This window comes from Saccostrea cucullata, unplaced genomic scaffold (assembly GCF_032062105.1).
Source record: "Saccostrea cucullata isolate Sc308-1 unplaced genomic scaffold, CSIRO_AGI_Scuc_v1 ctg3115, whole genome shotgun sequence".
NCBI classification, from domain to species: domain Eukaryota; kingdom Metazoa; phylum Mollusca; class Bivalvia; order Ostreida; family Ostreidae; genus Saccostrea; species Saccostrea cuccullata.
The window spans coordinates 26,623-37,916 of NW_026933769.1; the positions used below are offsets into that span (position 1 = coordinate 26,623).

General features: G+C 34.4%; 1 protein-coding gene across 1 annotated transcript in view; it reads left to right on the plus strand.

The window, feature by feature from the left end:
- Positions 1–10,908, plus strand: part of LOC134239310 (thyrotropin-releasing hormone receptor-like) — a 28,121-nt gene extending 17,213 nt beyond the window's left edge. The window contains exon 2 of the mRNA XM_062721482.1: positions 9,186–10,908. Within this exon, the coding sequence (XP_062577466.1) occupies positions 9,275–10,327 (1,053 nt within the window). The 5' untranslated portion in view covers positions 9,186–9,274 and the 3' untranslated portion in view covers positions 10,328–10,908. The remainder of the gene's footprint in view (positions 1–9,185) is intronic.
- Positions 10,909–11,294: the final 386 nt, after the last annotated feature.

Consider the following 11,294-nt stretch of genomic DNA (forward strand, 5'->3'; position numbering starts at 1 on the left):
AAACCTTTTAAGGACAGATTTTTTTTCTTTGAAATAGATTTAATATCATGTCACAAGTTTAGAAAAGTGGATAATTATTATCATTTTTTCTCTTAAGAACTGAGAAATGAAATAAACTTGAATATTGGTAATATTTCATTAAAAAACAAAAATAGACAAATAGCACACGGTTAAGGTTTACAGGTGAAAACAAATTTCAGAATATGTTACCTTGGTGCTTAAAGTGTTATAAAAACTTTAGAAAAATATACCAAGCCAGGTGAATTTTATGAGGAAATACAAAATGACCAAAAATCAGCAATAAACCATAGGCTGATTTTCACCATTTTGCTTTTCTTAATAAAATTCACCTGGCTTGGTATATTTTTCTAAAGTTAAAATTACATTTTTAGCACCATGGTAACATATTCTGAAATTTGTTTTCATCTGTAAACCTATATTGAGTGTGTTTTGTCCATATTTGAAATTATATTGAAATATTACTAATATTTTCCAAGTCTATTTTATTTTCCAGTTCTTAGAAGAAAAAAATACTACGAATTATCCATTTTTCTAAACTTGTGACATGATTTAGGTCTCCTCCAAAGAAAAAAAACTATACTACGTATAGTATTTAAATAAAATTGAACTGAGGACATGTGTGCTATTATAATCTTATTAATATTTCAATTTGTAGTTCAGTCTGTTATTGTAATTTTGTGCCTGAGATGTTTTGCTGCTTCTATTTTGAACAGTAAAGACAATGACGTCATCAAATGAAAGTTATTATGTTCATTGAATTGACGTAAAAATTGAGGTTGCTTGCTTCCTGATAGCACAATTCGACGAAGAAAGCTAACAGTTTTTAGAATATTGTACGATTCATGAGGGAATGTTATTAAAGCAATGTACTTGATATCAAAAAGAATCTTTTTAAGAAATACTAGTCTTATTTGAACTCCTAAATGCTTGAAAATATACCAGATTTTTTGTGAGGGCATTTCATTCAATCACAATACCTGTTTATTATCTGAAGAGGAATAAGTCAAAGATACTGTGAAAAAAACATTATACAATTATAGCCTTTTGATGACATCACTCCCTCGATATATAGATCTTAGAGAAAGCATATCGACCAAGCACGAAGTGCGAGGTCGATATGCTTTCTCTAAGGTCTATATATCGAGGGATTGTCCCGAATCAAAAGGCTAAAATTGTTTTATTTTTTTTTATTAGTTAATAAGAAATGTCTTAAAATCCTTCTTTATAATACGCAGTGCCTTCTCATACAAGGCATTGTTATGTCATTGCATTATGACGTCACAGTAATGAAAACCAGCTGCAGTATCTGTTTTTAGAAACAACCAGTCTATAAAGACTATTGTGACGTCAGCACTATTATTGCTTCACAGAAGAACGTTTCCAATTTTAGAAACAGCAGGTTTATAAATTTTTAAAATAGATACATCCAGTCCGTAACACTTTTTATACTTGATCATGTGATCCAGTTTGAGCCAATCAGATAGTTGGAACAATAAAGAAAAATAATAATAAGTTTTACAGCACTGATAAAAATTATCCCAATATGATGAAAAGTAGACCTTTAATTGAGCTCGTCGTAAATTTATTTGTCATCCGTGAAGGTGACAGAAAGATGTACACAAGGGAAGATTAAATGTCTTATTTTAAACATACTCTTTGAGTGTACATCTTTTGTTAAGAGAATGCATTACAAAACCAAATATAAGTCTAACATGACATACATTAATTACAAAACTGTTATACCAAAAACATCAATCATTTTGTGTATATGTTGATTGATGTGGCCTTTAAGTTTCCTAGAAATTATTGTAAAGGACTTATTTTTACTTTACATATATAGATGTTAATTTGAAAAATCTTGGAAGTTTTAATTCATTTTATGTAGGTAACGAAAATTTTCGATCTCAAAAGTCCACATAATATTACAAAATCGGAACGGAGCAAACACGGACCTCCGAAACAGCAGAGGTAGGATAATGTGCCAATGAGAATTGAGTGTCAATGTATTTTGTTTATCAATTACACAAATAAAAAAGGAAGTACTGTTTGTATACCATTGTGCCCAGAAAACAGTCTTCATAAAAATTTATAAAATCAGCTATAATATTAATAGATGAATATTTTAAATCATATGGCATGATGATTGATCATTCTTGAAATATGACGTCATTGATATAGTACATGTCTAAGTTTTATGCAGTAAATCTTAGGCATAAGTTATTTCCGTGGTTATCTTCCTTTAGAACATAGTGTCTAAAGCCGTAATCTATTTGAATTTTCATATTTATGGTGTAAAATGCAGGGAAAACTCACATATTTAAAATTCTGTGTGAGCGATTCATGTATGCATGTTTTCTAAAAGAAAATTTCCGTGAAAGTTGTGGTCATTTGCAATTTTAAAGAAAATACGGTAAAATCAACACCTTTATGACGTCAAAAACAGATTTAAGGAGTTCATATAAGAAAAACAATATGTTGGTTTTTACTGCATGGAATTTTAATACACTGTAATTTAGAAAGGGTGAAATTTCGTTTTTTTTTTACAAAACATTCCTATTCGATATAAGTACAGGGCTAAATTTACCATGAAACTGTAATTTGTTTTAAAGGAAAATTATTATAATATATTTTGTAACGAAGTAATGCTGAGTCAGACTAAATTAACCTTTGTAATGACGATGGCAGTGTGTTATGGGTCAGAATAACCCTAAATGCCAGCAAAGATCAATCACACAGTTTAAACTTAACAATAATTTATTTACAGTAATATACAAATCATAAAGTTCAAACTTAGCAAAAATCTAAAAAAATACATACATCAGAGTGTCCGTTGCTGCACACAATGTCCCAGTGAAAATATATCCCAGTTGTAACTCAATGGTGCTCATACGACAAGAGTATCTATGCATCGAATTGACAGGGTATTTATACAGTATCATAAATCTAGAATATTCTAGAAATTGTAAGTACATGATATTACTGGAAAGTTCTGGACATACACAAAGTTCAGGAATGTTCTAGAAACAATGACCGAACATGTTGACCACTCTGAAATGTTCAGGAAACTTAATGTTACTAATAATAGACATGATGAAACAATACAAATACAACACACCTCACAACACCTCCCCCCTTAAAAAGTTTGAATGTCAATGAAAAACTTATATTGTAAAACATATGTACATTAATACAAAAATCTAATTTGTTTATGATACTCTGGACAAGGCATCTGCAATAACATTGTCTTTGCCTTTGATATGCTTAATTGTTATGTTGTATTCTTGTAACAACAAACTCCATCTAGTCAGTCTTTGATTCTTGTTTGACAATTTATGCAAAAATGTCAGGGGGTTGTGATCTGTATATACAAGAATTGGATGCAAAGTAACATTCAAATAAACATCAAAATGCTGTAAGGCTAGCAACAAAGCAAGGCATTCCTTTTCAATGGTGGAATACTTTTGTTGACATTTTGTAAGTTTCTTTTAAAAATAAGAAACAACTCTATCTACCTTATCACTATGTTCTTGAAACAAAGCTGCCCCGATTCCAACATCACTAGCATCAACAGTAAGCTTGAACTGCTTAGAAAAATCTGGAGTTGACAGAACTGGATTGCTCATAAGGACAGATTTGATTTTATGAAAGGATTTTTCACAGTCCTTTGTCCATTCAAAGTTAACCCTCTTTTGTAAAAGATTTGTAAGTGGACTAACAACTGAGGAAAAATTTGGACAAAATTTTCTGTAAAACCCAGCCATGCCCAAAAACCTCATTAACTCTTTCTTGTTTGTAGGAATCGGGAACTTTGCAATAGCTTCCACTTTAGCCATAATGGGTGTAACATAACCTTGACCTACTCTATGACCTAAATACATAAGCATGACAAAATTCGCTCTTCTCAAGGTTCACAGTTAAGTTTGCTTTAGCTAAAATGTCAAATAAAGCACGCATGATTCGGAGATGTTCGTCCCATGTGTCGCTGTATATGACGACATCATCAATGTAGGCCTCGCATCCCTCGAGGTCTTGAAGGAGGGAGTGAATCATCCTTTGGAATGTAGCCGGTGCGTTTTTCATGCCAAAAGGCATTACTTTATACTGGTAAAGTCCATCTGGTGTAGCAAAAGCAGATATTTCTTTTGCTCTTTCTGTTAACGGTACTTGCCAGTTGCCTTTCAACAGGTCAAATTTACTGACAAATTTGGCGTTTCCAATGCGGTCAATACAGTCATCGATTCTAGGTATTGGAAATGAATCAGTTTTGGTAACAGAATTCACCTTTCTATAGTCTGTACATAATCGGTACGAACCGTCCTGTTTTGGTACAAGAATACATGGTGAGCTCCAATCACTTTTACAAGGTTCAACAATGTCATTGTCCAACATGTACTGCACTTCCCTTCTTAGGTACTGCAATTTTATTGGATTCAGACGGTACGGATGTTGTTTGATAGGCAGAACGTCACTCACTATGACATCATGACAAGCTGCATTAGTTTTCTTTGGAACATCCGAAAAGATTTGATGATACTCATTCATCAAGTTTTTAACTTGTTCTTTTTGGTGAATGTTCAAATGTCCAAGTTTGGCATCCAAATTAGCCAAAACTTCTGAGTTTTTCAAGCGGACACTCTGATTACAATCTTTCTCATTCATCTCTACATTCGTATCACTCTCAATACAATTTTGAACAGTCTTAGCGTTGGCTAAAGTGGAAACTGGTTTTACAGAATTTCGGTCACACCTTTCAAAATACTCTTTTAACATGTTAATGTGACAAACCCGTTTCTCTTTACGTCGACCTGGTGTCTTAACTACATAGTTTACATCACTGATCTTGCTTTCAATTTCATAAGGGCCATAAAATCTGGCCTGTAAAGGATGACCAGGAATAGGTAAAAATACAAGAACCTTATCACCTGGCTTAAACACCCTATTTCTTGCATCTTTGTCATACCACATTTTCATTTTCATCTGAGAATTCTTCAAATTTTCTTGTGCTAATTTACAAGCATTGTAAAGTTTTTCTTTGAAATCAGACACATAATCTAAAAGATTAAGATCAGTAGTCTCAGTCAGCCACTTTTCCTTCAACAATTTCAAAGGACCCCTAACCGTATGACCAAACACCAATTCAAAAGGACTAAACCCAAGAGACTCCTGGACTGCCTCTCGTGCAGCAAATAGCACAAGATGAACCCCTTCATCCCAGTCTTTCTCATACTGGTAACAATAGGTCTTCAGCATTGTTTTTAGGGTTTGATGAAAACGTTCTAGCGCTCCCTGGGACTCAGGATGATAAGCAGTTGATCTATATTGCCTTATAACCAACTCATGCATGACTTGCTGGAGCAACCCCGACATAAAATTTGAGCCTTGATCCGACTGAATTGCCTTTGGTGCTCCTACAAAACTGAAGAACTTGGTTAGGGCCTTAACTATGCTCTTTGCCTTTATATTCCTAAGAGGTATGGCTTCAGGGAATCGAGTGGATGTACACATAATGGTAAGTAAATACTGGTTCCCAGATCTGGTCCTAGGCAAAGGTCCTACACAATCCACCAACACTCGACTAAACGGTTCTTCAAAAGCTGGAATTGGTTGGAGAGGGGCGGATGGTATCTTCTGATTCGGTTTACCTACCATCTGACAGACATGACACGACTTACAAAACTCAGAAACATCCTTCCTTAGCTTAGGCCAATAAAAATGACTCAAAATCCTATTATAAGTCTTATTGATACCTAAATGACCAGCCATAGGTGTATCGTGAGCTAAACTCATGACATCTCGACGATAAGCAGCTGGGACCACTATCTGGTGAACAACACGCCACACTTCATCTGGGGGAGCGTCAGGTGGTCGCCATTTTCGCATAAGGATGCCATTTTTCATATAGAAGCATTCTCCAACTTTAGTAGCCTCTTCTGGTGGAAGTGCCCTCTTACTAAGTTGAATGATATCTGGGTCTTTATGTTGTTCAGAGAGTAAACGTTCTCGGCTGAGGATGTCCTTGCCTTGGCTAACTAGTGGATGCAACTCATCATCCTCACCACCAAATTTTGGTAACAGTTCTTTCTTCTCTTGCTTCTTGATATTGTGTGGTTCCATGCTTGTTTGAGTGCCATCAAGGTCAGATAAGAAAGTGTCATTCAAATCAATATCAACAGAGGAATTGGTCTCGTCAAAGGCTTGAGTATGGTCTGCCTCCATTTCTCGTCTTCTGGCCATCGCTCTAGTAACAGCACAGGCTGGATAAATGTCATCATCTTCATCATCGCACATGACATCTGGAGTGATTTTCTCACAAACTATAGGATCTGGTACAACTTTTCCACCAGCTAAATCTTTGCCTAGCAACAAAGAAATGCCTGGAACAGGAAGAGTAGGTCGAACACCTACGATAACAGGTCCAGTAACTAAATCTGACTTCAAACTAATTCTATGCAGGGGAACATCAATGACGCCTAGCTCCACACCCTGTAATAAAACTGACCCACCAGTAGAAGTCTGCTCAGACAAAGGAAGCACGCCCTCTAACAATAACGTCTGTGCAGCACCAGTATCTCTCAAAATCTGGACAGGTTTTATTTCGCTAGAGTCACCGAGTGAAACAAATCCCTGAGACATAAAGGGCTTATAATCCTCCATAGAATCAATAGAACTGGACTGTGAACCCTGGACATCAGGAGTGTCAGAACAAATCGAAACTAAGGCTTCTCTATCACCTCTAACCGCCGCACAAGCGTGTGGTTGAGTTTTATCAAAATAATTTTTTCTCTTAAGTTTAAAGCATTCACTGATCAGATGACCTTTTTTCTTACAATAACTACAAGTAGGAAGCGACCCTATTCCAGAAGATCCTTCAAAACGTCCTGGACCGGACTTAGAACCACCTTGGGATGGAGACTGGGAACTTGTGAAAGACTGAGACCCTGAACCACTCTTTTTATATGTGTCTGAATTTGTAGAATTACTGCTAGTCTGAGATCTTGATACAAAATTCTTTTTATGAGACAGAGCATAAGTATCAGATATGACTGCTGCCTCTTCAAGAGTTTTCACATTCTTATCTTCTAGATGTGTTTTCAAATCTTGAGTAACACATTCCTTAAACTCTTCTACCAGGATGACTTGGCGCAAATTAGCAAAAGTTTTATCAAGTTTCTTAGATCTAAACCAGTGATCGAATAAATCTTCTTTCTCTCGTGAAAATTCAACAAATGTTTGATTATCAAACTTTCTATACTTTCTGAACTTTTGCCTATACGCTTCAGGTACTAATTCATATGCATTTAATATTGCTGCTTTGACCTTCTCATAGTCTGAACTTTCAGCTACCCCAAGTGCAGAGTAAACCTCAGCTGCTTTGCCAACCAGTACACTTTGTAACATTGTTGACCAAACTTGTTGTGGCCATTTAAGATTTTCTGCGACTTTCTCGAATTGGGGAAAATACTTGTCTACAGATTTTTCTTGAAATTTCGGAACTAACCTAATATTTTTTGCTGCATCAAATATATTCTTGACAAATGAGGGTTCTGGTTTCTGCTGTAATCTTAATTTCTCTAACTCAAAGTGCTCTTGTCTTTCTAATTTGTCTAATTCAAATTTCCGTTCACGCTCTCGTTCTTCTCTTTCTCTTTCTCTTTCTCTGTCTCTTTCTCGCTCTTCTCTTTCTAATTTTTCTCTTTCTAAACGCATTTTCTCTAACTCTAATTGAAACTGATATTCTGCCATTTTGTAAGAGCCTAACTCTGTTTTAACTGTATATTCTGGAAGATCGTATTTTTCAAAGATGTTTTCTTCTACTAGTTTGTTTGCAACTTTAATTCTAATGTCTTGCTTTCTCTGAGAGGATTTAACATCTAACCCAAAATGCAAACCTAATGCGATCAAGTCATCCTTTTTTAACGTATCAAAAACCTGTACACTTGGCGAACTAAGAAAGTTTGTGACCGAAAATACCATGTTGATTTTTGCTGGCTTATAGTCAAATTTAACAATTTAATTAACAAAATTCTGATGAACTGCAAAAGTGCAAGAAATTCTTGATCCCGGACGAGCCCCCAATTCTGTTATGGGTCAGAATAACCCTAAATGCCAGCAAAGATCAATCACACAGTTTAAACTTAACAATAATTTATTTACAGTAATATACAAATCATAAAGTTCAAACTTAGCAAAAATCTAAAAAAATACATACATCAGAGTGTCCGTTGCTGCACACAATGTCCCAGTGAAAATATATCCCAGTTGTAACTCAATGGTGCTCATACGACAAGAGTATCTATGCATCGAATTGACAGGGTATTTATACAGTATCATAAATCTAGAATATTCTAGAAATTGTAAGTACATGATATTACTGGAAAGTTCTGGACATACACAAAGTTCAGGAATGTTCTAGAAACAATGACCGAACATGTTGACCACTCTGGAATGTTCAGGAAACTTAATGTTACTAATAATAGACATGATGAAACAATACAAATACAACACACCTCACAACAAGTGTTTAACTTCACGGTAGCTCAGTCGGTAGAGCGCTTGCTCCGTGATCGGGAGGTCGTGAGTTCGGTTGCTTAGCTTGGTTACTTAATACCCAAAAGCAGGGTAGGGGAACAAAAAATGCATTTCAACTTATCAGAAATATTCAGCATTAATCAGTTGTGCCCTTACCACACATGAACCGCTGACTCTTACGCCTAGATCCACACGCTGCTCAATTTTTGAAAAGGCATCCTTGCTTTTCAAAAATATTTGATTAAATACCAAGGAGCAGATTTTAAACAATTCATTCATTTTCAGTATATAAGTACAATCCCCCTCTAAGGTACCCCTGACCCTGAAGCCTTGAAATTCAAAATTCTGCAAGATTAGAGCCCTTGCTCATTATAACTATACAGGTAGTTTATCTGCTTCATACCCAGAGACAGAAAAGAAAAAGATTTAATGTATTTTCACCATATAATCAAAAGAGCCCCGCCCTAACACCAGAACCCTGAGTAAACACAGGTGACCTAAAAAGGTATGCCAATTTCAAATCATGTTTCGCAATACTTTTTTAATTTGATTTAAGAATAATATCTTATCCTTTTTAAGAACACTTTTATAAATAATAAAGTTTAATTTCTCTTTATATGAAATTATTTTTACAGTCTGGTAAGAAGGGGCGTTTTATATAAAAGAAAATTGCCAATCCACACACGCAAATTCATCCAAACCCTCAATAAGGAATTCATCTGAAATGAATGGGGAAACAGAACAGAATTACAACAACTCTTTTTGGTCTTCAATGCTTTCTTCAACGGACGGAACTCTTCGGAAGAGCTGGAACAAATCAAAGAGCGTCTATGATAAAAACATTTCCTATAACGATTTTGAAGTCTTTTCCACTGTTTCATTCTTTCTGTTCAATCCATCGAGTATTGCTGATACCTCGGAAGGATTTGAGAAATCAATCGCAATCCTCATATTGATTATTGGAGTACTGGGGTTCGTAGGAAATATTGTGACTATCTTCAAAATTCGATGTGCAAAACATTTACACACGCCAACATTTCTTGCCATCGGATGCCTTGCATTGCCAGATACGCTAAATATCTTCTGTATTTTTGTACGGAAATTCTCCGATTTGTATAGTTATCTTCTTTATCAACCTGCTTATAATCAAAGTAGTATCGGGTTTATAACTTATAGTTTTCTAGATGATACACTTATTTCATGTTCAACTGCACACATTGTGTTCCTTGCTATGATAAGATATTTATTAATAGTTCATCCCCTAGAGAGCAAAATAAGACTAACCATACCGATTGTCATGACATGCTCTTTAATGATTTGGATCTATTCTTCACTCTTAACCGCTTTCATATTAATAATTATATCGACGATCATTGAAGATTCAAAAGATCGAACAAATACCATTTCTGATGCATTCGGTTTTTACAGAATTTTTAGGATGTTGCTTTCTGTCAGTGCAATCCTTTTTATACATATCAAAAAGTTGAGGGCTCTAAAAATGTCTTCTAATTCTGTTACAAACAGCATCCGTAGAAAAATGAATGTTATTATATCCATTATATTATCAATTTATATTTTCTCTCTTATGCCATTAATGGTATTAATCCCTCATTTATTACATGTACGTTTGACAGGAAGTCCCTTTGGAAGAACCTTTGTTTCATACACATACAATACAAGTTTACTTTTTGGAATTTTTCATTACTCTTGCAATCCTTATATACTTTTTTTGGCTTCACATATCATAAGCAAACGTAGTCAAGATCCTTCAAAGTAAACAGTTCATAGAATGATTGTTTTTTTAAATATCAGTGATTTCATAATAATATTTATCATCACCAATCTGTATTTCCATTGAACAAGAAATAATGGAGGAAATTTTACAAGCTTTGTGTAGATATTTTAACATATACATATTAGGGCCCCGCAAGTATTTGCGGGTGCCCTATAATAATCACTCTGCCTGTTTATGCGTCTGTGCGTCTTTCATTCTTCCGTCCACATTTCTGTTTTTTCCTAATAACTTTTTTATTGTAGTCCAAGTAAGTTCAAATTTGATATGGTAGTTCAATAGGCAAAAAGACATATTTTGATGCTAAGTTTGTTTCTCTATGTCCTCTGGTTTGGAGGTGGGGTGGTGGAGTAGATTCCTTGACTTTTTATAAGAATAGATTGGCAAAGAGAGATGTTCCCATTGTAAACTGAATACTGCAAGGAATGAGTCCCTTGGGATTAATTAGTTTCCCCCTGAAGAAAATCCAAAGCATTATCTTTATCTGTCACATTGAGATTAATTACCGCCTCTGTCTGCAAATGAAGTTTGTTTTGAAGTTAAGTCCATTTGGAATGCTATGAACACTGAAATGTGGATTGAAGTATAAATGTTTTTATCTTTGTTGAAATGAGTTCTGATTTTATTAAATTAAAAAAAAAAAAAAGAAATAGATTAAAGAAGATATATTTTATTATTTTATTTTTATTTATTTATTTACCGGGTATTTATTTATTTCTATTTTTTTTTTTTTTTTTTGCTTCATGAAAATTCAAGAATATTATTACTTTTTAAGGCAGTAGGATAAAAACCTCATTCTATCATTACTGAAAAAGTTCTTATTATAAATTAAGAAAAAAATGATGAGAGAGAAGTACAATTAATCCCTTGGGATTAATTATCTAGTCTGCTGCAGAAAATATAGAAGGCTTATCTTTATCTGTCACTTTAAGATTAATGAAAACCTTTGTCT